The sequence below is a fragment of the Cebidichthys violaceus genome, unplaced genomic scaffold (assembly GCF_023349555.1).
Source record: "Cebidichthys violaceus isolate CVI_PGR_0920_01 unplaced genomic scaffold, fCebVio1.0.p SCAF_10, whole genome shotgun sequence".
NCBI lineage: Eukaryota > Metazoa > Chordata > Actinopteri > Perciformes > Stichaeidae > Cebidichthys > Cebidichthys violaceus.
Genome location: NW_027176263.1, coordinates 13,075,746 through 13,103,721, shown reverse-complemented (window position 1 = coordinate 13,103,721; position 27,976 = coordinate 13,075,746). Strand labels below are relative to the sequence as shown.

Sequence of the window (27,976 nt, the reverse complement as noted above, 5' to 3'; positions counted from 1 at the left end):
ATCTTGGGGGCAGATTTTGATTTAGGAAATATCAGGAATTGCTACTTTACTTATGGATGACGAAGGAGACGGTGCAGTATGTGTTGGTTTTAATGAGGTGACCTCCCTGTGTGTACTTCTCCCTGTTGAAGCCAGCTGCTGTGTTGGAGCTGCGGTGCGTGACGGGTCAGTCTATTACTGTACTTGGAAAAGCACACTCCTGCTCAGAGGTTCCCCATCGAGACACAAATGAACCTGCCGTCCAGAGAGGAGTGTGAAGGGTGGGACCAGGCGCAAGTAGCCTTCTTTATGAGCAGGGTGAGTACAAGGAAAAAATAGGAGACAAAATGAGGCACTATCAAGAAACCAATGCTAAGGGATCTATTTTCTCAGCATTTAAAAGTTCAGTAGTTCATTCAAGCTCATGTGAATCATGTGTAATCTCAAGTTTGAGTAGATCTCTTCATACTTGCTGGACCAAAACAGCTGAAGCAAGTGTAAAAATAAACAGATAAGATTTGTGTAGTTAAATTCAGGACAGTAAACCAATATGTGTTTATTGCCCTCAGAACAAAATGGTAGAATGTGCTGCCACCGTGAACAGACTGAGAATTAATGGACAAAGATTTCTGGTGAGTTACTCCCTCACATTTTCCCTTTTTTCACCTGAATTCTCTTGAAAACACTCCCTATCCCTGATGCAGTAACCTAATCTACTAATCCGTTCCGTTCTGGATCATATCTGGGATGTGGTTGTGTTCAGTTTGCTACTCTAATTACATCAAAATGGACAAATCCTCCCGAGCAATTATTATTATGATATTAAAAACAGCAGAATGATTACATTCTCCTCCAGCTATTTTCATCGGTTTTGCTAATAAAGAAACTTGTTAAAAACACGGTTTACAATGCCAAACATTTGTAACACCCTTATAAATCGTTTAAAGTCAGATGTGTTTGAAAGGAGTTTGTTACTTCCTGTTAAGATACATAATCCTAAATGTCTCAAATTGCTATTTCTTGAATCCATTGAAGACTGAACTTCACTATGAATTATTAAATTAGGCTTGCAGCGCTGCGAATGTCCAAAGTTCAAAAATAGGAGAGTTAACAGGATATGAAACGTGTTTAGTGTAAACCTAGCAGCTTGTATTACTTCCTACAGTGTGTAATGTGGTGGAGTGTAATCAGCGGCCCTCCTAATGTGGAAGTCGGAACATCGGTTGCAACTTCTGCTTTAAAAATTGCACCCTTTGCATTGTGTCCGTCATCTCTCTGGGGGCCTTCCGATGTTGCAGAGAGGCCCGATGACACAGTGAGCGCAGGATGTCTGTGTGTCAGTGGGAGAGAGTAAGAACTGTGAAATGAGACTCGGGGGATAATAAAGCTGTGATCCCTACTTATAAGTAAGTATCATTAAATCTGCTCCAGTCGTGAGGGGTGGGAGAAAGCTGTCTAATGAGGATTTTATGCTGTGAAATAACTGGAGCATGGGTTTATAACTTCCTAAAATTTAGTAGTTTAAGGATCCACAATAAAACCTCAGTAATACCTTGGCAAGAAGATCCTGTAAGATGCTACGTATATACACTTGTTTCTAACAAATTAGAGCATCAATCTCTTCTATTCATTATCCACTGACCCTGAGTTGATTCCATTTTAGATAGAATATTGAATCATATTCCCCCCATATCTCGCAGGCTTATCTCCCCCCCCCAAAAAAATATGCTCACTGTGGATATTTATGAGTCAAAATGATTAATGTTTCAGAGCAGGGGCTTTGATGTGCAAGTTACCAGTGCAGATCTGAAAAATACATATACATTCCGTATGTGTATTGACTGATAGATCCCACAGCTATACCAGCCAGCACACCCGCGCTCCATTAAGCTGCAGGTAAACCCACGCTTGTATTGAATGTAAATATTTCACCGCGGCTGCACAGCTGACTTTACACACACTTTCTATTTAACTAGCTTCAAGGCTGCAGCGATGAGCATTCACAGTGCACTCAGATGTGTGGACCTCTGTGCGCTGTATTTGATTTTACGCCTCGCTAGCACCGTGGCTCTATGGCAATGTCCACCACTTTGGGCCAGACTGAAATATCTTAACAACTATTGAATGGATTGCCATGACATGTTGTACATTCATGATCCCCAGAGGATTGTGTGATCCCATGACGTTTCCTCTAGCGCCACCCTTAGCTTGGTATATGTGATTCAGAGTGAAATATATCAACAACTATTGAATGGATTGCCATGATATTTTGTACGGACATTCATGGTCCCCAGAGGATTGTGTGATCCCATGACGTTTCCTCTAGCGCCACCCTTAGCTTGGTATATGTGATTCAGAGTGAAATATATCAACAACTATTGAATGGATTGCCATGATATTTGGTATGGACATTCATGGTCCCCAGAGGATTGTGTGATCCCCTGGCATTTCCCATGGCGCCACTATGAAGTTGGTGTATGTGGTTCAGAGTGAATTATAGCAATAACTGCAGAATGGATTGCCGTGAAATTTGCTGCTGATATTCATGGTCCCTAGAGGATCAATACTAATGACTTTGTGATCCCATGTGCATTTTCCTATAACCTATTCATTATACTACATACATAGTGGACATCTTCTTTGTTCTGTTCACACTAGTGGTGTGTCTCTAGGAATGGCAATGTTGCTCATTCGGTCCAGCACTTTGGTCTAGACTGAAATAGCTCAACAACAATTGGACGGATTGCCATGAAATATGTAAATTAATTGACTTCACTTAAAAAATGTTGCAAATATTCATGGTCTCCATTTAGCACCACCAGCAGGTTGAGATATTTAGTTCTCAAGTGGCATATCTCAACATCTACTGAATGGATTGGCACAACATTTTGTGCGTACATTTCTGATTACCCAGTGATAAATCCTAATGACTTTGGTGATCCCTTAACTTTTCCTCTAGCGCCACCATCAGGTCAAAATTTCAATTTGTCAAAAACTAAATTTAGTCAGAGACCTTCAAGTATAGCTTGGGCTACACAACAATTGACCTCAGACAGATGCTGTCATACGCTGCTCTGGGTCAATAGGATTCTGGTAGTTGGTCCTTCTTGCGAGAATATTTTCAATACCCTTACTGAAAAAGTGTTGCAATCGTTGAAAATTCCTATTGCTGCCGGTATGGATGCATGCTTTTGATGAGAAATATTCACAGGCGAGTATTTAGCATTTTTGTTTTGTTTATTTGTCATGTCTCCGGTGTGTAAAGGCCTTAAGATGGTCAAACTGGTGAATTCTAGCAATTAATCATCAGCATGTTAGCTGATTTAGCTCAACACACCAGCCTTGTTTCAGAGTTTGTGCAATGATGGAGATGCTTTGATATTCATTGGGGTATTATTGTGGCAAAATGATTGAAGATTAATTTAGCAACATTAGCAGTGAGTTACAAATAATGAGTGGTTTTGAAACTGGGAAGAGGGCCCCCTTTGTGGGGTAATAGAGCTACTGCAGGGAGGGAAAGAAGGTTGAGTGGACCTAAATTTGCGTGATTATGAACCATGTGGTGACATAAATAAACAAAAATGCTCTGATGCTAGCAAGGCTGTCTTGCTAACCTGAATCTTTTGTTCATTTTAATCAAATTTGACTTGGCTGTTTTTCCATAGTAGGGTTAATGATTGACGGAAATAAAACCGCTTTTGCTGGCGAGGTGGTTCAAGGCTGAAGCACGGCATTACAGGAAAAGTTTGAGAGTCGGTGAGTTAGCTGATGGATTACCTGACCAGTTTACTGTAAAGAGAGAGCCTTCTGTGTACATAAAGAGTGATTTGTCTCTTTGTCCTTGTGTGTCATTGTACCTTGTCCTTAGTTACCACATACTCCATCATGTGTGTCAGACAGAGCAGTGTTAATATTTAATCTGCCTTCTGCATTCTCATAGATTTTTGTTTTGACACCCTTATCTCTTAAAGCCATTACTGTAAAGGCATTTGTCAGTTTCCGAAATGCTTTATCTCAGAGTTCAGTCATGAATGTTGTTGCTCATTGGAAGCATCCAGTTCCTCTTCTATGTTTGACAAACAGCCCTGCTGTTGCCTCTGGCAGTCAAATGTACAGTTCCTGTTGCAAGAGGATTTTACAGCAGCCACTGTAAGCGTTGCAGCTCTAGTGTACGTTCAAACACGGTTGTGTTATGAATCAGAGTGAAACAAAACAGATATTTACTGACATGTATATCTTTTGACTCCAAGAACCGCTTCATTCTAAAATGTTTGTTGCAAACAATTAGACAACATTTTTGATATTATGTGCCATTTTTAAATGCTCTTGTTAATCAGTTTGCCGTATCAAGATCAAGGTTAACATTACGTTTGATTGTGACACCACATCAAAATGTCTAAATCTCCAATGGATCTGTCATTCTATTCCATCCATAAAGGCAACATGCATAGCAACATTCTTAAAAAAAACATTTCTCTCCCATAATCAGGACATTGTAATCATATATGAGAGCACTAGACAAGAGGGCTGCCATCCTTAGGAAATAATTAATGTTGAAATCATTAACCCTACCAACCATCCACATCTGGTTCATCTGCAATAAACTTAAACAATCCTGCAAATAAGACAACAAGTACTAGCCAATCAGAGGCAGACTAGGGCGGTTCTTAGCTGGCGGGGGGGAAAGAATCAATCAAACTACCATAAATAGCAGGCTGCGCAACCACCAATGGGTGTGAAAGAGGTAATTAGGCATGCTGATGAGAGGGCACTTCAACATAAAAAAACACTCTAGCACACTTATTGCTAGTGTGCCATTTGCTGTTTTTACATTATTCGAAGGTTGAAAAGTTTGTCTTTTTGTCACCTTAAATCACCGCAGAAGAGGAAGAATGTTGGAAGAATGTTTTTTATTCTTCTAATTTTATGCTCAGTTCTGTTTGACTCATCAGTAACTCAGCGTGTGTCTGAGGGCAGAGGGCCTGTACTGGGGGCTCTGAATGACATCCAGCGAGTGTGCTGCTGCTGATCTTCGCCTTTGGCTTCCTTTGCATATTCATACGATGTTTATACAGTAGATGGAGCAAAGGTCATTGCGATCCTCGAGAACATAGGCACAAGTGAGTAGGCAACACAGATCCAAGCTGCTATCATATACAACACCACATTCCACCTACAAGGTCTCTTCGTTAAGCAGTAAGAATGAGCGGCGAGGGAAAAATAGTTCTGTCTGAGCGGGTGGGTGTCGTCGCTACAGTGTGGACAGGAACGACAGTCAGCCGGCACAGCGTACATAGATAAAGGTGTTCTCCATCTCTTTGATGCCGCGTTCGCTCGCACAGGTAGACGGGTTAAAAGAGATATGTAGTGGATCAAAAGAGCTGTCAGCCTCCATCTTTGTGACGGCGCCCGCGCGTGGCTGGAAGTCACACTCAAAGTAAAGGACGGCACACATGTTTGGCAAGAGATATCACACGGCGGCTTTGTTGTCGGGATCAAATATGTGCAGCGGCGTGCGGAAATACAAATGATGTGTGCTTTGTAAAACGTATGCAGGCTCTAGTTAAAAAGAGAGAGAACAAAAAGTAATGGTCAAAAGAAAATTAGGTGTTAATGTATATCCTACTGGATTTTGTTAGAGTCCCCCTTTGCAGTGGGTAATAGAGGAAACAGCCTTAAAGGAGAAAAAAAAAAACCTTGAACCAGGATTGTTCCACTCATGGTTTTGGAACGTTCAGCGTAGATTTGTGAACATGTGGAAAGGAAAGTCTCTCACATAATGACAGTCATGAGACTTTGCACAGCTGCCGTGTGAACGCACCAAAGCTAATTTTGTGGGCATGTTGCCGCGATGCTGCTCTCTCTATCGTGAAATGAAGCTCATTCCAAAGGAAGGCTTTAACGAACGTTCCAAGCGTCGACACCTCCACGTGCCAGTTTGCCGGAACAAGACAGCCACGTGTGAACAAAAAGTCGTCATCTACAGTATGTGCCTGTTTTTGGATATTTCACACTGTCAGAACTGACAGAAAAGGGCTGCACAATGTGTGTACTTGGCAGGTTGTGTGCTTTAAACTCGGTGCTGCTGTACCCAGAGCGTTTTTATTGTTTTAGGCCTTAGGTCAGCTCACCCAACATCCGCAGAGACGTCTGACAGCAAAGACCTAAAGGCCATAGATTTATCCAAGGTTACAAGTATACAAGGTTCATTTATTGCCAGGGTTGCGCAGAAATATGCAGTTTGTTGTCCTATTTTGTTACATAAGAAAAACACACAAAAAATATATAATATGGTGGAGGGTGGAGATATATGCTAATCATTAGCATATGGAGTATATTGCAGTAGGTTGTTTTAGGTAACATGATTTAAAGCTGCTATATGTGTAGCATTTTTATGGGATTCTTGTATCTTTGAAATGAAGCTGATGGCATCATTTTGGACAAAAGACACAATCCTGGCAATCAAAATCGAACTATTTTGCCTTAATGGTAGCGCTAGGGACCATTTAGCGTCTGTACACGACACACCGACTTGCATGGCACGGCACTATAGTGTTCATGCTTTGAGGGAGTTCGTGTCACATGCAAAACTAAAAGTAAGGTCAACATTTTGTCACGTCAGAGTTAGTAACAGGAGTCATTAGTGTCACTAGTCTTTTTGAATTGTTAGTCAACTTAATGTCAACCATGCTCTTTTTCTAAACCCAACCAAAAAGTGTTTTTGTTGCCAAAACCTAACTTCATGTGAAGATGGGAAGTTTATTTTGAAAAGATGCTAGCATGCAACGAGCGTATATTGTCAAGCCGTGACTGACAGACGCTAGAGGGTTAGGTAGAGCGTCATAGTTTGACGCTTACACATACTGACCAAGCTGCATTATTTGAATGAAGAATGTGTTGAATTTTTTTATCAAGATTCATGGTCCCCAAAGGATGACTCCTATCCTAAGTTCCTGACTTTTTATCCATCTCCAGCCAAGTCAAATTTGTAATTTGTTCAATACTTTGATTTTGAAAAACCTGCAAACTATTTCAAGTAGCCTCAGCTGTACTTTGTGTCAACTGCTAATTAGCAAACATTAGCATGTCGACAGACTAAACTTGGCATGTTGAACACCATTAAACATATAAAACACATATAAAACAGTATGTTAGCATTGTTAGAGCATGCTAACTGAAGGAGGGCCTCACAGAGCTGCTAGTTTAACTGTAGATTTGAAGTCCTGCTAATACGACCACCAGGTGGTGCTAATGTCAGATATCCAAATATTTAACATTTGGTGGCTTTTAAGAAAATAGCAAACAATTTCTATCAGGACCAACAAAGCGCTGATTCAAATAATCTTCAGCTCAAACGTTGCCACTCACACACATTGCTATTCACACATCACTGCAAGCAAGAAATCAAGCTTGAAAAAGATTGGACCGTGGGGAGCGTAGTTTTCGTTAACAAATGCAGATTTAACTGTATGCGTGTTATAAAAACGTGTAAAAACGTAAGATGTCATTGAGCGCTGCTTTGAGGCAGGGTTCCTGGTCCACAAAGGAGTGGCTGCAGCTTGTAGAGCTGTTGTGTCTCATTTGAACAAGCACAGACACTCCTATAAATAATTCAATGGAGGAGCGGTGTCTGAGTATCCACCGGGGCGGACTGTTTGATATTTCATTCAGTGTCAAAAGGCTAAGTCTGATTTTATACCGATATTCTCCTGTAAGCCAGTGGGATGATCAAGGGTGTATCTGCGAGGCCAAGGTTCAGTTCTTTGAAGGAGGTAAAGCCTTTCATATTAAGTGATCTCACTCTCTGATTTACAAATGATTAAATCACAAGCTTTTTAAGGGGCTTTTCATTCGTTCCTCAAGGTAATACGTCCCGTTGTTGCTCCCGTGTTCCCACATTCACACACCGAGGCAGCGTGAGCTGCATTATCAACTCACAAACAGCTTTGAGAAACTACTATTTAATCAACTGTAGGCACCTTCACAGCGCACCATCACACTTGCTCCACATGAGACTCTGCAGATAAAGGGCCCAACCATACATTATTCATATCTAATTTAGCCGTATTTGACTCACGCCTCGTACGTTAGCCTCTTTTCAGAAGCCTCTTTTCTGTTTGCTCATTTTTGAACACCTTACGGACAGTCAACGAGAAAATCTCCGGAACTTTCACAAAACATATGTTGTCACAGGATCGTCATTGCGTCACGACTAATACGAGGCAGAGAAGAGACAGGGCGGGTAACGACCCAGAGCGATGAATTATGAATGAGGAGGGGAATACATAATTTAGCGGGATTTTGTTGCATATTTTATGGTAATCATTTCCTTTCATTTGCGAATCACAATTGCCCCACTGCGGAGCAGACATTAAATGCAAACACAAAACTCCCGATGCAGCGGGCGGCCGGATAAACTTTTTCTAAGTACTTGATGGTTTTTGAAATAGTGTAATGTGGTGTTGTGTGTTTTCAGTCACAGGAGCAAGCGCTTCACTTCAAGGTCAGTAGCTTTAATCCACAAAATAGAAACTAGGCAACGGCGTGCAAAAAGCTTCTTTTTATCGTTTGCTCTATTTCTTTTGGAGATTGTGTCATCAATTCTGTGAACTTCACGGCTTGTTCAATTGTTTGTAAATCGGTATTAAAGAGCTACACACAGCACACCAATGAAGAATATTTGGATTTTAATGTCCCATCCTTGAGTATCATGATGTCTCTGAGCCGTCGCTGCAGTTTCCATGCTGTGCACACGGTATGTACCAACAACGTGGTTCCTCTTGCTTTTTGGTTCCGTTCAAAAGCCAAGCTGTGCTGATGGATTGGCCCTTAGTGAGGTGCTGCCATCTCCTGTTGGCCAAGAGGCGATGCATGACCACCCTGAGTGTTTTTGTGTTGCAGCCTTAATGCACCGACGGCCCTCTAATGCGTGTGTTTGGTGACAAGTTGAACAAAATTGCAATATCACCTCTGCTGTAGGAAATCACAGTCATTTGAGATCTCTGTAATTTTCACCCAACTTGTCACCATGCGTTTACGAATTGATTTCTGTGATGCTTCCGCAGAGCCTGTCCGACAGTGACATGAACAAGTTTGGTTTCATCCACCAACCGTAAGTAAAACGTTTACACCGGCGTCATCGCACACCTCAATCAAACACATTCCTGTCTTCTCGGCTCGCCTCCCTCCTCCCATTGTTCTCTGACTTCCCTTTTACTTGTTGTCAAGGGAATAAAACATTGCCTGCCCTTCATATCCCATGGGAGAGTCAGATTATTATTATTATTATTATTACTACTATTTTTTTTATCAAGCATAATTCTGAGTAACAGCACACTGGAGGTAAAACGTATAGTATAATATATAAAAACCTACATACATGAAAATAAGAGGATACCTCAGAAACAAAATTACAATATGTTTAATGTGTGTGTGTGTGTGTGTGTGTGTGTGTGTGTGTGTGTGTGTGTGCGTGCCTGCGTGTGTGCATACATGCGCTGACAGTTTCTTTGTACTTGTGTACATACAGCTGGGGTTAGTGTGTGCATGTGCAGATGTAAATGCAGAGTTCTGTCTGACTACACCTGCACATTAGTCTGCATGTTTCTTTGTTTCTTTGTTCCTTTGTTTGCAAGGTCTGTTCCTGTTCCATGTAGCCCCACAAAAACTCATCTGACAACTATATATATACTTTCTCTATAGATTTCACTATAGAGAAAGTGAAATCAAAGTCAGTCAGACTGAAACTTAATTTGCAATATATGTGTATGAACCCCTTGTATAACACTTTTATTTATTCTAATTTCATATTGGCCTACATAGGAAATTAAACTATACATTTAAAAAAAAATATATATAGATATTATTTATATTTATAGTTAAACACAAGCTTGAACCAAATGATTCATTTTTAAGTTTTTAAGTAAGTGAAGCCTTTTCTCCACCAATTACAATCAAACAATGTCAATTTTGTTTGTTTTCTATAAACAAAAAAATTAATTCAATAATTTTCATTTCAGCACTAATGGCTAATGCTTTTGCACAGATACAACTAAATTGAATATTGTCAGTCCTGGGCTTCCATACTTTTCTATTTGAGTTCCTGTTTTGTATGCGGTTATTCAAACACTTACACGGGAAGTAACATATTGCATATTACATTGCTGTTAGTACATACTGCAGCTGCCCTTGCATAATATATACTGTTAGATGCGATATGCATTCGATTGGGACAGACTTCCTCATAACATTGCACCTTGAACTTTGACCCTCTTGCTCATATATCAGCCATGCAGAGGATTGTGGTTCAGAATAACCATAAAACATGGAGGATTGCATACTGCAAAATATGACCAGATACAGGAGGACATCCTGGCATTTTTGGCATCTGGGACATACTAAATCTTTTTCTGTCATACTATGGTATTATGTGTATTGGAACACACAGGGAGAATATCCTCCTGTCCTCTTAGACAATGAAGGAAAAGCTACAGAACTGACTTAAAATCCTCATCACATACAGTAGGTCAGCTACTATGTCACACAACATGTTCTACTCTCTCACATAGCCAGGAATAAACCAAACTTCTTAACTGGAAAACACGTAGTGAAGTGAAAGGAATTCAAATGTCTCAGAAGCACATACGTGTCCCAAATGGTGACACAGTTGTCACAGACACTTAAATCCTGTAAATTTCTTTATACAGTTTTATCCTTGATTTTAACTCCCTAAGTGACACATACTGAACATCCTGGTGAGGTCATGTGACAATGAGTTAATTTGTGTACCAATGACATTACTTCCAAAATGGCTGCTTGGCTGGTCAGCACATTTGGCAGAACTAGCAAATTTCAAAAAGCTTGTTTTTGTAAGTTTCAACATATTTAACTCCAATGCTTTGATAACATGTCCTCCATTACATCTAAACTGTTCTAACCGTATTTCACAAACAAATTATTATCTAAAAAGTTAGGAAAATATCGTTGTGACAGATATGTCACATCAGGCTTTTAAACTTATAATTGTCTCAGAAAAACCAATGTGACATATTTGTCACAATAAGAAAAATAGTAATGAGCTGCTCAAGAAAAAGCCTCGAACAATCAGTTGCTTTTTGTCCGTCTCCATCTTGGCTTTTTGCAACCAGAAGTGACACAAGAGGGTGGAGCTAAGTGCAACCGTTGACTGTATAAGACATTTTTAGGCCACCAAAAAGGTTCAAATTAACTTTCATGAACTGTAAACACACTGTGAAAGGGTTCAAATTATAAGGCGAAAACAACTCCCAGACGGACAACGGCGCAGTAGAGACCTGTCAATCACACGGTAGCCCCGCCCTATAGCATACTCTGCTTTATGGTCAATTTGACTCTAAATGGGACCATCATTGACTAAATGAACATCATGCTGTATTGAAGAAGACTTGAAGCGATTAAGACCATAAACTCATGTTTACAATGTTTACTGAGGTAATAAATCAAGTGAGAAGTAGAGTCATTTATTAATTATTAATTAGACTTTACAACTACACAATCAGACTTCTTTTTACAACCAGATAACCATTCGAAAAAAGTTTAAGGCACATTGGCTTCACTTTTCACACCCGGGGGTTTTGTGTGTGAAATAGCAGAGTGCTTGGGTGACCATTGTGACCAAAATTTTAAATATGCCCATATTAATCTGAAGGCCTCATCCGGTGATCTCATTCGGCTGATGCATGTATACCGTTAACTACTATCGGCATTTGAGATGGGAAGGAAGTGGAATTGAAGAGGGTCAGGAGAGATGTGATGCAACAGGTTTGTTCACTGAAATCTGTTGTTGAGTAGGTGTGTGTGTGTGTGTGTGTGTGTGTGTGTGTGTGTTTGTGTGTGTGCGTGCGTGCGTGCGTGCGTGTGTGTGTGAGAGTGAGAGACGGGGAGTGGAAAAGAGAAGTGATGTTTTTTCCTGCAGAGGGTGTTCAGAATTGAACTCCCTCCTCCCCTCTATGACAAAGATGTGACTCGAAGACAGTTACGGTCACATTGGTGCAAACACTCTGGCAGCACACAGTTCATTCAGGAGAGGACTCAAAGATGCTGAACATGAATATGGAAACGTTAAGTAAACTCGCTGCTCCTGCTACGGAAAAGATTCGGTAAGGAGTTCAGTTTGATTTGATATTTGGCTCCCAAGTGGCAATGACACAATTGCCCTTTTAATTAATGCTTTTTAATATATATATATATATATATATATAAATATATATATATGTGTGTGTGTGTGTGTGTGTGTGTGTGTGTGTGTGTGTGTGTGTGTGTGTGTGTGTGTGTGTGTGTGTATGTGGTGCTTTGGACAAAAACTAAACCACAACTTCTTACATTTTTGTAATATGGTTTTCAACATCTGTTAACTTTCCTCCACGAACAAGAAAAGGGTTCAAACTTGGGCAAAAAAAGAAGTTGTTAGTCTAAAAAATCAATGCTTTTGACGTTAGCTAAATCGGGACATAAACACAAACCTTGTCAGAAAAGTGACATAGTAGAGAATTCAAGAGAAAATGAGGAGTGACTAATTTACGTGAACACTGCAGCTGTCTTCCCAAAGCGCTCTTTTTAAAGCAAAATTAATTTTTCCTGAATTACAAATTGTGTTTCTCCAGGCAGCTTCAGAAGATCGTCCAAGACATCAAGAAGAACGACGGCAGCTTGCTGAACAAGCTGAGGAGGTCAGTCTCTAAAATCTCAAGATCTTTACTGTACTCTTTGTACTCCACGCTAATATCTTCAGACAGATGTCTGAGAAGTCCCTGCGTGGTGCATGTATGCATCATCAGAGATTGCCAATTCCTCTTTCGCAACCGTTGGAATAAGAGTAAGACCCACGGGCCAAAAATAACATAAACAGATGGCCGTTTCGATTTCCTTTCCTTAAATTAGTCCCCTTAAAGGACAGATGCCATAATGACAGAACCCACCGGTTCTCGTGCTGTCTGCTAAAGACGCACAGCGGCCTGCCAACCGCTTTCACAGCGCAGGTGTCCAATGTATGCAAATGGATTGCCTCTTTCACTGAGACAGAGTATCGTTGCACTGTGAAGTCATTCATTGCCTGCTGCTGATGTCAGTGTCTCTCTCTCTCTCTCTCTCTCTCTCTCTCTCTCTCTCTCTCTCTCTCTCTCTCTCTCTCTCTCTCTCTCTCTCTCTCTCTCTGTACGGCAGACTGAAGAGCAAACCGCTTCCAAAAGTGCCTGCGAGAGATTACAGAGGTAAGACCTGAGACTTTATCGCCGGTTCCACAAGAGGATTGACACGTGTGGTGCAAAATAACACATGATGATGATAATAATAATGATGATAACCACCTGTGTTCAAGTACGTCTTGCGATAGCGCTCAAATGCCAATATGTACATTGAAAGAGTCCCTGTAATCGCCTGAGTGTGTCTCTTCCAAAGTTACAGTCTTTAGTACAGAATTCACTCTTCTTGCTCCTATCGCAGCACCGCACAGCTCTGCAAGGGAACACGGTTGGAAACAAAGTAAACATTTCGTACTGAAAGGAGCGTAAGTGTCGAAGACACCCACTTGAATTTGTCCAAATCTGACAGACGAGGCCTCGCATGAACTTGGGTTGATCCTGGCATGGTTTTTGGGGCGAGGACGGTGGATTTGGACGCCTGTCTCTTACTGTGGAATCATGTTAGTGCAGGACGAGGATCTTTAAATATCCACTATGGACAGGAGGAAACATTACAGTGACCTATGACATATGGGCATGTGAGCAAGGCGGACTTGAAAAGAATGGAGAGAGCGGAGAAGTTTGGATTTCCATAACAGTCTTTCATAATTGCATCAGCAACACTAGATGTGTGCAAAATATAGTTAAAGGACCCAAAGCAACATCATCCGTTGGGCCGAACAGCTCCTTTCAGAGTATTGTACAGAGTATAATATTATAATATGTATACCGTATATATTACAGGAATATTATTACTGATGCATTTAATGCCACAGTTCATTTAAACTCCTTTATAGGCTCGTAGTTTCACCTTTGGATCATATTCTGTAAACTGATTAGATGTTTTTTAAGCTAAATCTTAAAACTAGTAACTTGAAGTCGGAACAATGTGTGAAAAGTACCATGTTTCCTTTTGGCATGTAGTGGCGTAGATGCATTAAGTAAAGCATAACATTGAAACACTCAAGTAATGTTCAAGTAATTTAAGTACAGCAGATGTACTTAGTTGATTTCCCCTAGATGTTAAGATGTTCTGCTTATTTCCTTAATGATGGAGATAATGTTGTATAAAATACAATCACTAATCACAAAAACAGCCCGAAATCAGCTGTATGACTGAGTGTTACCTTGACTGTACCTGCAGTCATTTATACCCTTGCAGTTAGCAATTTTCTGATACTAGGTCTGTTTCATCTCAGCCTGATAAAAGTCTCTGTGCTCATGAAATGTCCAAATAACAAAACAAAAACACTGCAAGTGAGCTGTAGCAAACAATTAGGCCCCATCACACCTGTTTCCAGATGTTGTTTTCAAGAAACAAGCTGCGCTAAATTACGTGATGCTTCTGCTCAAACCGCATTAAAAAACAACAATTATGTCACTTGTTGAGAAGGTTGGAGAGGTGAGGAGCCGCGCTCCGCTGGTTCCTTTAACCGTGGGCATGGCTCTAAAATTAGAGAATGTGCTCTGACACCTGCGCGGGTGCGTTTTTGCTTTTACATTTCTCCCTCATTGTAATGAAATCCCTTTAAATGTCTACAGATGACAGGGAAGAGGATGAACTGTCTGATCCGGATTACGTGAGTTGAGAAATTAGTGATTTGTAAGAAATTCAAAGTGCTGTTTTTGCCTGGCGTCCGTTTCGAACCATTACAAATATGTTGTTCCCTAGGATAACGACACGTATGAGGATATACGTGAGGACCAGGACGACAGCTACGAGCCTCCTCCCAGCCACAAAGCCTTCACCGTGACTCCCTCTGCTTCCTTCGCGAGGGGGGAGTATCTCGGTCAGTAACGGTCACCTGACGTGAAGAGCTGTTTGCGTCTGCACTTATTTTTCACCACAACTGTCTCCCAAAACTCTTCTCCTCATGATGCAATTCAAAAACCCCTTTTCACACACAGTTTCTATTCTTCAGCAGCTTCTCCTTTACAGCGATCGCTCTCCTCCAGCTGGAGTCGTGTCGCTCCGTTTGACACCGCTGAGCCAAAGCCACAATACACGAGGGCTTCAGAATGGAGCTTCATGCAAATGCTGACGTTCTGTTTCTGCTTCTGCTTCTCCTTTTCCAGGCAACGACCGTCGCAACCGGCCCTGCCGGCCGCCCAGGAAGCCCCTCCGCCCGGGCAAAGACTCCAAACAGCTGCCCCCCGAACCCACCCAGCAGGGGAGCGATGAGGTAAAGCAACTTCCCCCTACCTCACAAAGCTCACACGAACGCTACTGTGTCATATAGGATTTTGCCACATCCTGTGCATTGCTAAATTCTGTCCGATGAGTGCGGACAGCTGACCCCGTTTTCACAAAGTGTCGCTTTGCAGGAGGACTACATCGATCCCGACTGCAGCAACAATGACGACAACTACGTGGAGCCTGCAGGGAATCCATCCTCCGGTAAGATACCAACCGGAATAGAGAGGAGACAGAGTCTTTTGGTTAGAATATATGAAAAGGAAACGTCATATGGATACCACTGCTGCAAGGATTATGGAGATATAGTAAAACTAATGATGGTGGCAATAATCTTCGTGTCCCTACACAGATCCTGTGATGCATGGTGGGTGCAGAGCAGGGAGGGACCGTCCCGTGTTGCACACACCTTTACCAGAGCGTCCACCTAGTCCTGGTAGGTACAACAGTAACCAATGCCGTGCCTCAACACCAGTTCACCTCTAGAATTATTGGTCCTGATAACCTGCGCTCATCTCGACTCTCTTACCATCAAACCCTGTGTGGAATGAAACCATCTGAAAATGGACCGTAACACGAGGAGAAACTGTCCCTGATGTAGTGATGACTGCATTTAATTAGTTCATTTGTCACTGTCCACTGGACCATGTACCGCAAAGCATGGTGATGTTAGAAGAAGACATGAATTTGATTATTTGAAGAAGAAGAAAAAAAATTGTCAGTAGCTTTAAAACAAGTGTTTTTCTGAAAAGTTAGTTCGTTAGTAGATAGTGGCCATGATAGTGGCTCTGTGAGGCTGGACTAAGGCAAAGCAGTGCTTTGAGCTAAATGCTAATGTTAGCTTGCAAACATGCTGAATTTTGGCACATATGTATATTGTTTACAGTGTTAACCATCTCAGCGTTTTAAACTTAAACTTGCATTCTTTCTAAAGTCCATCAGGGGACGACTCCTCTGCTTACAAAAAAAGAAGTCTGGTTGTATAGAAGTCTGTGAGAAAATGACTCTACTTCTCTCTTGATTCATTCCCTCAGTAAACATTATACACATGAGTTTATGGTCTCAATCTCTAGTTTCAAGTCTTTGTCATACAGCATGATGTTCATTTAGTAAATTAGGGTCCAATTAGAGTAAAAAAAGACCATAAAGCAGGGTATGCTTTAGGGCGTGGGTACGTTGTGATTGACAGGTTGCTACCACATCTGGGAGTTGTCAATGTCTTCCTCTAACAACTTTAGCCCTATCTCAGTCTGTTTTCACTTCATGAAGTAACATTTTAGCGCTGGGTTGTAATTAGCTCCACCCTCTCGTTTCACTTCTGGTTGCAAAAAGGCAAAAAGATGGTGACGGCCAAAATGCCAAAAATGCCAAAATTCGAAACGGCAGCCCACAAACCAATGGGTGACGTCACTGTGACTACGTCCACTCTATACGAGATCTATGGTATTTGGTCATAAACAAAAGTATTATAGGACAAATTCAAATTATGACCTGATGACATTAAGGAATTATCAAAGTCATTACAATTCATTCTGAGAGAAGGCTTGTAGGCATGTACCAAATATGTGACATTTCACTCCAAACCACAAGTGTCAGCATCATAAAGGAACAATTAATGTCTGTACAAAATGTGCACCAATCCATTAAAATTAGATATTTCACTGGATGAGTGAACATTTTTAGGATTCATCCTCTTGGGACAATGAATGTCTGCACACCATCAATACCCATCTGATAATTGTTAAATGGTGGCCGTGTTGCCAGCATGGCTGAATGCGGAAGGAGACAAATAGGAGGCCTCCATTACGTCTATAATAATGAATGAACTGATTACAGGCATGTGCATGGAAAGTCTTTGTAAATACACTACAATGAGAGACAGCCAAAAGCAGTTAGTACAAACACACACACACACACACACACACAAAAGAAATGCCCAAGGGCAGATTCTGCTGCATGCTGAAGACATGTTTGAAGCAATGAAAACAATGACATCCAGCACACAAAAAAGAAAACTAGGCCTTTGTGCCTCTGCAGTGTGTCTAATTCTGGTTTTGGTTGCTTTTCAGACTTTTATGAAGTTCCTGACAAAGAGGTAGGCTTTTAAGTTACAGCCTTTTCAAGTATTTCTTCAAAGTGCATTTACACGTGGAATTCATTGTGGTTTTTCGTTTTATGGCGTCTTTTACAGGGAAACTCATTATCTCTTCCAGCAAGCAGGTCAGTGGGAGACGGTTAATTGCATTGACGTACAATACAAAATGACAGTATATTTGACTGCAGTCTGAGACCATCCATTCCCTTGCAGAGCGCTTCCGATCCCCACGACACAGTCGCATTCTTTACCACCGAGGCCCAGCCCCAGGTAGGACCTCTGTCTACTATGAAGTCATGGCATCGCTTCCCTACTTAACCACACCAATAATGAGTTGTGTTTCTTCTTCAGGGGGAATGCGAGGAGACCTCCCGCTGCCGTAAGTGCCGTGTTTTGCAGAGAATTTGCTGCTGGCCGCGCAGTTAGAATGACGCAAACTTACTGGTGTTGTGTATTTGTTTCCAGGTCCAGGAGCCAGCAGCAGACGACGACGAATACGAAGTCTGCGATCCAGTTGACAGTGAGTATGAAATCAAAGGCTGCCAGCATGAATCTTTCTAGCATGATACACCATCTAGATAACATATATTTCCCTGCACTAAATGGACAATACTAAGATTTGCCAAAGCTGGTTCACAATAACTGGTAGATCACTTGTCACCGTGTGCTCCTCTAGGTTCCAGTGCTAAACCTGCAGATGGCCCTTCTCTACCAAAACCTTTGCCCAGAGTGTAAGCATCACTCAACCAAATATTTGTTCTAATTATATATCTATTTTAAGCTTAAAGAAGGGAATAACTGAATGTCCGATCATCTCTTTTTTTTCTACCAACAGGTCACCAAAACCACCGGTAGGAAGCGCTCTGAATACAAGGAATACTTGTTTTTAATGGATCAGCTGATGTCTGTAAACATGACAGTATGTGCTTTTGTTTATGATGCTAAAAATCATTAAATGTTTTGGGGGGTTTTTTGTTTTGTTTTGCAGAGGCCAGAATTTAAACCTAGGGAATTTGAAAGTAAGTGTTTACATTCATTTAGATACTATGTGCATTCATTATTAGTCACACCTGAGCTTTTATTAAACATTGTCAAATTAGCGCTGCACATTTGATTTCTTTTAGCAACTTGTAGTGTCCAATAATGATCTACTTCCAAACATATGCTGCACATACACTGGTGACTACAAGTCACTATAGAGTTCCCACATTTAAACTCTCCCAGTTAAAAGGTATGCAGATGAGCAGCAGAAGCATCGCCACACACAAAAAAAAACAACATTTACACGTTTCATTTGTGGGATTCGTCTTCGCTTTCCACTCATTACTGAACGGCCAATCGCAGCCTGATCACCATCCGTCTGGATCTCCACAGGCCGAACGCTGCCTGCGATGCCAACCGACCAGAAGACCCCGCCGAAAGCTTTTTCGCTGGAAATGAAACGGCCAAAGTAAGACGCGCGTAGTTTTGGGGGGGGCGGCGGCGAGGAAAAACGGCCTTTAATCGCCTCTGTTTGTGGTCTTTCTTGCAGGATTCCTGTTCCACAGTTGACCACCCACAGTGAGTACAGCTCCTGCTCGAGTCTCTCAGCAGGATTTGTTTTGAACTCTTATCATGAAGTGAAAGGAATTCAAAAAAAAAAAAAAAAAGTCTACATTATAGAAAAGAAAAACACCTCATGAAGTTTGTGTCTCTCGTCGTCCCAGAGCCGGCCGACCGACGAAGTGTCCCTGCTGAGAATGAGTTGACGGACCAAGAGAAGGTGTGCTCTTGCAACGTTTTATCGTAGAAGTGAACAAATAATTCAACAAGCTACATTCACGCAAAACCCTTATTCTCCATTTACTTTTAATTTCAGGACGCAGACGTCTATAAGAAACCCTGGTATGCCGGCGCGTGCGACCGCAAGACTGCTGACGACGTCTTGTGTCGCTCAAACAAGGTGGGAAACCGTATTATTATCCAAATGAGTGGTTCACACACACACACACACACACACACACACACACACACACACACACACACACACACACACACACACACACACACACACACACACACACACCTGCTGGGTTCCTGACTGTGAGTGCTTCTTTTCTGTTTTCAGGGCGGGGCGTTCATGGTGAGGAAGAGCTCCGGTCAGGACGCACAGCAGCCCTACACGCTGGTGGTGTTTTACAACGGCCGAGTGTACAACATCCCCATCCGCTTCATAGCGACGACGCAGCAGTACGCTCTGGGGCGAGAGAAGAAAGGGGAGGAGGTACGGGGGAGGTCTTTGGCTGTACGTCAACGGTAGAAGAAGTTAGCTGCTCTTTAGGAATAGCTGCAGGGTTTTCAGTTCAATGTCGATATTGGTTGTTTTTTTTGTTAGGATTAGGATTGTTAGTTAAAAAGTGTAATGATATGCAGGTATCTCAAATAACAGCTAGATCAAAGAGCACCAAAACAAAACAAAAAAATAAGAAAAACTGTACATGTGACACATTGCATTGTGGGATTGTTTGGAAAGAAAGTGGAAGTTTTAAGGGTGTGCTACATCGAGCATAGATTTCACACCCGAAATGAGCGCGCTCAAATAATAATAGCCGCAAAAATCTTCGTTTTCTTCTTTTTTTGCCCAGCAAGAGAACATTTTGCAGTTTTGTGCCAAACACGCACTCAATACAAGAAGTGGACTTCTTCTGTTTATTTTACTGAAACATTTTTACACTTACATTACTCATAATCACCTGGACCATTTCTGGTTTGCATCACAAGATCCGCTCTTCCTATAAGTGTTTAGAGCAAACATAAAATTGCTCGTTAACCTGATTTGTTTAATTTCGAGGACGTTGAAACTTCCCTTCTCTCTGTTCGCAGCATTTCAGCAGCGTCTCCCACATCATCGAGAACCACCAGCGGACTCCTCTGGTGCTGATCGACAGCCAGAGTAACGCCAAGGACGCCACCAAGCTGTGCTTCCCCGCCAGGCCCTAGATGTGGCCCTCGGCCTCGCCAAACGGCGTGCGTCCACACCTGCCGTGTTTACTCTCACACTATTGTTTACAGAAGTCATCGAGCGACGCTTTTCCTCCTCCGGTGTCCAGATCCCGCCTGCACTGCTGGCCATGCAGAGCCAAAGTAGCACCGACGCAGATGACTTTTTAAATCTTCATTTATTTAGATGTTTTTTTTTTTTTTTTTCTTAATGCTCAGTCAGTAAACAGTGTGTTCAAATTAATGCAAGGAAGGAGACAGTGTTGCTGAAGCTGAAAGAAGCAGGTCGACAATTTGTTTATGACAGCGATACCTTGGGGAGCAAATACAAGGTTGTATATTTTTGTTTTAATAAAAAACAAACAAACAAAAAAAACATCAATTACTTGTGTTGTATGACTCCAGCGCATATCGACAGTCGTCACAAAAAACGCCACCAGGGGCCGACAAACTGGTTCGTTTATTGTCTGATCAACAAGTAATGCTCTCATTCTCACATTGTGTTGCATAACAAGAATTCCGAGGCACTTAGTGAAAACTCTGCAGTGATATTTTACAGTACCTCTATCTGGACTATGTACACAAATATAAATCTTTTACACACACACACACACACACACACACACACACACACACACACACACACACACACACACACACACACACACACACACACACACACACACACACACACACACACACACACACACCTTGCTGGGAATAGTGTAGGGATCCCGGCTGCATAAGGAAATGTTGAGCCACAGTAGGACACTGGTTTGAGATTGTCAAAAGCGTAGGCCTGATAAAGGTGAGGTAATGGGAAATATAAATCCTCCTTTCATAGTGCAATTAAAAGATGACGTTATCATTTCAAGTCAAAAGAGGAAACATTGAAGAAAATTGATGAAAACAACATCAGGCCTCTCGAATTCAGATTTAAAGCGATTCTGCCAGTATTTCTTTGACATCAAAAAACACAGGTTTACTTTTTTCTATTTAAATTAATGGCGTCTTCAGGGACATCTGCTTGATAAAATATACCTCTTACAGATAATACTATTATTTGAACAAATTTGGAGTTTATACAAACACTTTTTTTACAAATACACCGATTCTTCCAATGGCCCAAAGAGAGACAAAAAAGCATAACGAAAAAAAGCATATAAAAGGCTAAACCTAAGAGTCATAAATAAATGTTGAATAAAACAGCTTATTGTCTTTACTTTTTTTGTTTTTTGTTCTTTTTTCTGAAACACACAGTTTTGGTATATCTGAGTAACTTTGTGGGTCTCTGCGTCCCGTTGCAAAAAAAAGCCTACCCGTACATAAACTGATTCATAAAGTTGGTATGACAAATATACATATTACAGTGTTCTATAAAATATTCCATATGACAGTGTACTTAAATCACCTTAGATAAAGCTATTGCGTAGACAAAATACAAACGATACAAAAGAAGTAAATCATCAACACCGCGCCCTCGTGGCTTTACAGATAATCACTAATGTACAGAGTTTGTAGAGACAAAAGGGAAATGTTTACCCTGAGAATGAACCCTCCAGGAGGCGGGACAACGATTTGATTCTCCTCAAACCAACAAATCAGATTTAAGACTTAAAAAAAGAAGAAAAATAAGATGACCGTTTCCATTATTCTTTTTGTCATATTGCAAAAGTCATTTTCCAGACGTGTCTTTGCTTTTCATCCAGTGTGCGCGACATTTTAAGACTTTTCACAGTTTGGCTTTTTCCACTCGATCAGATGTCGCTGCCGATGGGCCGTCCACGCTTCCCGACATGCGAACACCCTGCCACAGAACCAGCAGCGGAACGTGGCCGCCGCCGCCGCCGCCGCCGCCGCCGCCGCCGCCGCCCCGGCCCCGCTGGGGGAGCCCGTGCCGGGGGAGCCCGCGCCGACCACTTCGTACTTCTTCCTGCTCAGCCTGCGCAGTCTCATTTTCAGCAGGAACCTCTCCTGCACAGAGCTGTTGGCGCGCCCCGCGGAACCCGCCGGGGCGTCCGCCGGGTCGCTCGCGGCCGAGAGAGCGACGGCGGTCCGCCGCGACAGCACCACCTTCTGCACCTCCCCTCTGTACCGGTTGATGACCTCCATGATCCTGGCGACCTCGGGGATGTCGGCGTCCGGGTGATTGAGCACCACGACGGGCTGGTCTCCCGCCGGACGCTTCACCCGCTGAGATGGTCTTATGGCGACTAACTTCAGGGTCCTCTCCAGGTGCTTGGGGAGCGGCTGCCACCGATGGTGCGAGGGCCCCTGTTGGATGTCACCGAGGAGATCTGGGCAGCAGTCGGCAGGCTCTTCTCCGGCTCTGGCCCCCTCGACACTCCGCTCACCGCGCTCTGCAGGGAGAACGAGGATTACATCTTCAGAGTTCACCTTTCCTGCAAGACAAAAAGAGGAAAATACTCATTACAAATCAGACAGTACAGTGACGTAGTAGGGCCAAAAAATAAATAAATAAATAAAAACACTATGCAGCAGAGGGAGGGGGTAATATTCAGAGAAAAAAAAAACAAGAATTCTGAGATTATTAAATTTGCAAATTTACCAAAAAAACACAATATTCAAGATAATAAAGTCATACATTTACAAGAAGAAAAACTTTTAAAAAGATGGAAGCTGTTTGTCTCTGCCTTCATGTAACTTCAACATTATTAGTATTTATTTATGGTCCTAAAAGAAGACAGAATATATATAAATATATAAATCGTTTCTTTCAGGACCGTGAGAACACTACTTTAGGACTAAATCAAGATGCCGGGCGTTACCACGGTTTTGCATTCCACTATTTTTCTCATGATTTTATGACTTTATAAGCTCTCAAATTAGAGGGGTTTTTCCCTAAATTTTCCACTTTCATCTCAGAGAACTTTGAAGTTATTTTTCTGGTAAATTTACAACTCAAATCTCTGAAACTGAAAAAGGTTTTTCTTGGAATATTACCTCCCTCTCCCAGCTCCTTATATATATTTTTATATATATATATATATATATATATATTATGTTATATACACACACACACACACACACACACACACACACACACACACACACAAATTTGGCCCCAAATCTCTGTCATAGGTTTGCTCTTTGTAAACTAAGCAATCAGATGTATGTCATGAAAATGCAATTGCGTGTTAAATCCTTAACCATTAAGTGTATGTGGAGGGTATAATTTGCCGTCTTACCCTGTGCTGTAATCACAGATATGGAAACAGGGGAGGACTCGGTGGAACCGCTGTGAGGAGTCACTCCTTCGGCGGCTGAGCTCATCTCGTCGTCTGACACCCGGTGGCCCGTGCCGCTGCCTGGTGCTTGGAGCGGTGCGTCCTCGGGCCACGTCTCTACTTCGGTAGAATCCGGCCGGCCCGTCTCCAGAGCTGAACGGCTCTCGTCGACCTCTGGCCCCGACCGCTGCGGCGACTTGTCTGCGTCGCCTCGCGCTTCTCGACGTGTCGACGGCGAGCCTTGGAGCGTGACAGGTGTGTCGCCGTCCATATTGTTGGACCCCGACGGATTTGCAGCGCAGCGACCGGGGGTCAGCTCTTCCGCCGGCTTAAACTGTGGACAGGACGCGATGGCTTCAGAGGGGTCGTCCAGGTCAGCACAGGGAGCTTTGGTCCGTTCCTTCTGGTGCGCTTCGACTGGCGGCTCATTCTGGAGGACCTGCGCCGTCTCCTCCGATGTTGTGCGAGGGCTCGGCGGTCTGGCACAGTCCCCTGACGGAGACAAAGAGCTTTGCGACAACCACTGCTTCTCCTTCACCGGGTTCTTCTTCAGCACTATCTTTAAGGCCAGTCCTGGTGATCTTTTCCTGACCCGTTTAGACCTCCCCCGTCTTTGTCTCTTATTTTTTGGGGCGACTTTGAGCTTCAGCCCACTGGAGATACTGATCGCATCCTCGTGCGCCGCGTCCTCAGTTTTTTTACCGTAATGCTTCATTTCCTGGTCACTCTTTAGTTCCCGACTCTCTCGGTTTTCCTGCATCCGAGTGCGCTCAGGCGGCTCGCTCTGCGCTGGCAGCGAGACGTCGTTATTGGGTTTGGTTTCAGCCTGTGGACGAGGCGAGTGATCGCTCGAATCTGGCTTGCATCCATTTCGGTCGACGGCGCGACGGGCATCGTCGGGGGCGCTTTCAAGGGAAGCAGTTTCCTTGTCCGACGACGTCATCACTTTCAACCTCTTGGCGTACGCGGCGCCGTTCTGACCCACGGTTATCTTGTTCTTGACGGTGAGAACGGTGAGGTCCGACGAGTTCGACACGATGCCGTTCTCCGACTTCATATCTTGAGGGACGTTCGACAGAACAGTCTTCAGGGCCTTGGTCCACTTCTGGTCGCCGGTTTCCCCGGCGACAGATTTCATCAGAAACTGCTGAGTCTCCTCTAGTGTCGTTTGTGGATCTGACAGATGGCAGTACTTATCCAGGAACTCTCTCCCTGGCAGAGAGAGGCAGTCCTGTGTCAGCCAGCACATCTCCCTCACTGCACTTCTTGTTAATCTGGGCTTCACTTTTGGTATCGGGTCATTTGGTTTCATCGCTGAGGAGCAAACCTCCTCCTTCTCATCCTCTTCTTCCTTCTTCTTCTTTTTCCTCTGATTACCATTCTGGCAAACATGAACAGCTTTGACGTGCTTAGCGATCAACCATTTCAGAGACGCCTCATAGCCACAGTGCTGACAACGCAACGCCGGAGCGGTTGCTTTAGACCCAAACTTATTCCTGCCCCTTGTGTGCGGCGGCATACCCTTAGCTCCCTCCAGGCCCAAATGATGCGCGTACGTGTGCTCTAGAAACACTCCGACGTCACCCGTGGAGAACTTCGGACACGTTTCGCACGAATATTTGCCGTTTTGGCAGTGACGGGCGGTCAGGTGGGCGCTGAGCTCCGGCCACGTGCGCTGGACGTCGTCGTGACAAATGCCGCAGCTGGAAAAAGTGTCCTTGTGGCTCAGCAGGTGAACCTGAAGGTAGGAGAGCTCGTGCGTGCTGAAAGCACACGCGCGACAGGAAAACACGGGTGGGCTCCCTCTGTGCTTCTCCTCAAAGTGTCTCACCAAGTCTTTGGGAACATATTCCAAGTCGTCCCCACACTGAGAGCACGCGAACCTGAGCGTATTGTTGTTGCGGCCGTCGTCGACAGTGGTCCGGTGTGGACCCTGCTGCGCTCCCTTGGGGGGCTTCTTCGACGAAGGCCACACTGTGCTCCGCTCCCACTCCCCCGCTATCGTCTTTGGTCGGCGCTTATCTGCACTTTGCATAGCTGGAGGCTGAACGGCAGTTTTCCTGAGGTGGAGCCGTTTGTGCCAATCTCTGTTCCTCCTGTTGACACGTCGCCTGCTATCTCCCCTGGAGGTAGCAGCGCAAATGTCCTCCGAGTCCATGTCGTGTTGTGTTGTTTTCCAGGTTTCTGAAAATGCGGAAAAAAAAGAAAAAAAACACAAAAAAAGATTGTTAAAAACATAAACAATACAGCTTCATGGAAAATTTGAGAAAATCAATAGAGGTTTTGTTTTCGACTCGGTTTGGGTATAGGGGCAAAAACTACCGGCCAGATTTTCACGAAACTTGGTTGGATGGTGCAGAACAGGCCGAGGAAGGACACATTCAATTTTGGAGCGGATCAGAATCCCGGGGCGGACACACTAATTAGTTCCACCGTGCTCTCCCAGTGCCTTTACTAGTTTCAAATGTACTTTTTTTTCCCTTTTGTTTTGAAATGCTTTTAAAAGAACCTGCACTGGTGTGTGTGCGCGTGCGTGCGTGCGTGTGTGTTTTTGGACTGCTGTCTCATCATTTCACAGTGGACCCCTAAAAAAGAAGCTGCGTTCACGGTCCCACTCCACATGTTATTAATGTTGAGTCCACCTGTTGCTGGCAAGGGTTCAAAATGCCTCTGCGTGGAAGTGTATTTGTCACATATCGGGTGTAAAACAACGACTTTTAGAGTCTAATCAACAGCCAGCTGCACTTAAACTCACCTGCCCCCCCCACACACACACTATGGCTGTAAACTTACTCGTAACACGGCTAAACGCGCTACGGCGGGAGGCGATGTTTAAAACTAAAACTAACCAATGCACCAATAAAAAGACGAGGAAAAAGCTCGCGGTAGCGCTTCTTAGTAGCACATTAATCGGCGAATCGTTCAGATATTGTGCAACTCGCCTTGAACACAACAAAGTGATGAGACCGCTTTTGAAACGAGCTACGACCGCCTTGGGAATTGCGAAGTGACGATAAAAAACTACCCCACCGTACTGCCACGAGAGCCCTTTTTACCTTTCGCGTGACAAAAATAACCTCTTTTCGTTCTTCGTCGTCAGAGCTAACAGTTATAAAAGCGCCTTTCTGTGAAATAGCGTCTGAGTGATTTGAATTAACGTGACGCGGCGAGAGCTTACAAAGACGAAATAACTTGGAAGAATAACGAGCGTGGCAAACTAAGTTACGCCCGGCCGTTTTTTTTTAAAAAACCTTTTGCATCGAGTTGCTACTGCAGATAAACCCACCGGGTGGTTTAGACGTTTCATAAAGCTCGAGTTGTGCGTGTAGTTGTCGGTTTTTGTTACCTTTTTTTTCCTTTTGTGGAGAGCTTGACAGCTCAGCGAGCGGCAGCCATGATGGTTCCATACGGGGATTACAGTCTCTGAGCTGCTTTTAGCCTTTAGCGCGGAGCCTCCGACGGAGAGCCGTGCTGTCCCGGGCCTGCTGCCGAGCACGAAACAGCGAGCTTGTTTTAATGCAAACACTGCTCCCCGTGCACCCAAGTAGTAATTTATTCATATGGGGGCAACTCACTTCTGTCAACATACAGTGAAACAACTCCCCCCCCCCCCCCAAAAAAAAAAGTATTCAAGCGATCATCAACTGGGAGCTGCATCCGTCAATTGAATTGTCTCAAGTAAAAAAAAAATAGTACCCACAATCCCCGTGCTGGATACTTAGTGTATCCTTGTAAATAAAAGCTGCCAGGCAAGCACTTTATTTCCCCCCTGCACTGTGTCAGACTGCGATATTAGGACCAGATGTGCCTATTTCATCACACAAGGGAACTATGAAAGTACAGAAGATGTTTAGCTATTAAAGCATGCTGCAATACTGTGCAAGTGTGGAGTGAAAACACACATTTGTCAGCCTCTGAGCACACTCTAAGTCACTGAGAGTGGCTCCTGATAGAGAGGGGGAAAAACATGCAATGTAAATCTATAAATAATTCATAACCTCTGATCAGTGTGCTGTTCTTATTCTAGTTTTTGTCTCAAAAAATAGTAAAAAGCTGTATTCCATAATCTAACTTAAGTACTAAATTTATAACAATAAGTGACCAGAGAAAACCAAGAGACTGGTTAGTTCAACAGAGGAGAAATGACAATATGATCTAATACAAAAGTGAATTATGTTGGAATGAAACATGTTTATGTGAAAACACAAAATAAAATTGAGATCCCCCCCTTTTCCAGCTCAGTTAGGGGGTTCCGTTTGCTGAT

General features: G+C 43.1%; 2 protein-coding genes across 6 annotated transcripts; one reads left to right on the top strand and one right to left on the bottom strand.

Annotated features, from left to right (window-relative positions):
* blnk (B cell linker) lies at positions 1-20,815 on the top strand. Of its 4 annotated transcripts, none has more exons than XM_068726619.1 (24): positions 1-297; positions 549-611; positions 9,045-9,091; positions 12,621-12,686; positions 13,180-13,226; positions 14,739-14,776; positions 14,869-14,986; positions 15,273-15,379; positions 15,522-15,594; positions 15,743-15,826; positions 17,460-17,485; positions 17,582-17,610; positions 17,699-17,755; positions 17,837-17,864; positions 17,951-18,005; positions 18,162-18,216; positions 18,321-18,336; positions 18,474-18,504; positions 18,860-18,935; positions 19,017-19,045; positions 19,192-19,247; positions 19,344-19,427; positions 19,593-19,769; positions 20,348-20,815. In XM_068726619.1, the coding sequence occupies exons 1-24, from the start codon at positions 229-231 to the stop codon at positions 20,462-20,464; spliced, it is 1,548 nt and encodes a 515-aa protein (XP_068582720.1). In that variant the 5' UTR covers positions 1-228; the 3' UTR covers positions 20,465-20,815. The 4 variants fall into 4 exon arrangements, with proteins under 4 accessions (XP_068582720.1, XP_068582730.1, XP_068582740.1 ...); XM_068726629.1 differs by having other exon boundaries at positions 5-297; positions 19,593-19,748; XM_068726639.1 differs by lacking the exons at positions 1-297; positions 549-611; positions 9,045-9,091 and adding an exon at positions 11,728-12,116.
* LOC137884687 (uncharacterized) lies at positions 20,796-27,312 on the bottom strand. 2 transcript variants are annotated; one of them, XM_068726599.1, is made up of 3 exons: positions 27,059-27,312; positions 23,674-25,896; positions 20,796-22,866 (listed from the first exon to the last, which is right to left on the bottom strand). In XM_068726599.1, exons 1-3 carry the CDS (start codon positions 27,117-27,119, stop codon positions 22,187-22,189), a joined length of 2,964 nt encoding a protein of 987 aa, XP_068582700.1. In that variant the 5' UTR covers positions 27,120-27,312; the 3' UTR covers positions 20,796-22,186. The 2 variants fall into 2 exon arrangements, with proteins under 2 accessions (XP_068582700.1, XP_068582706.1); XM_068726605.1 differs by having other exon boundaries at positions 26,999-27,059.
* Positions 27,313-27,976: the final 664 nt, after the last annotated feature.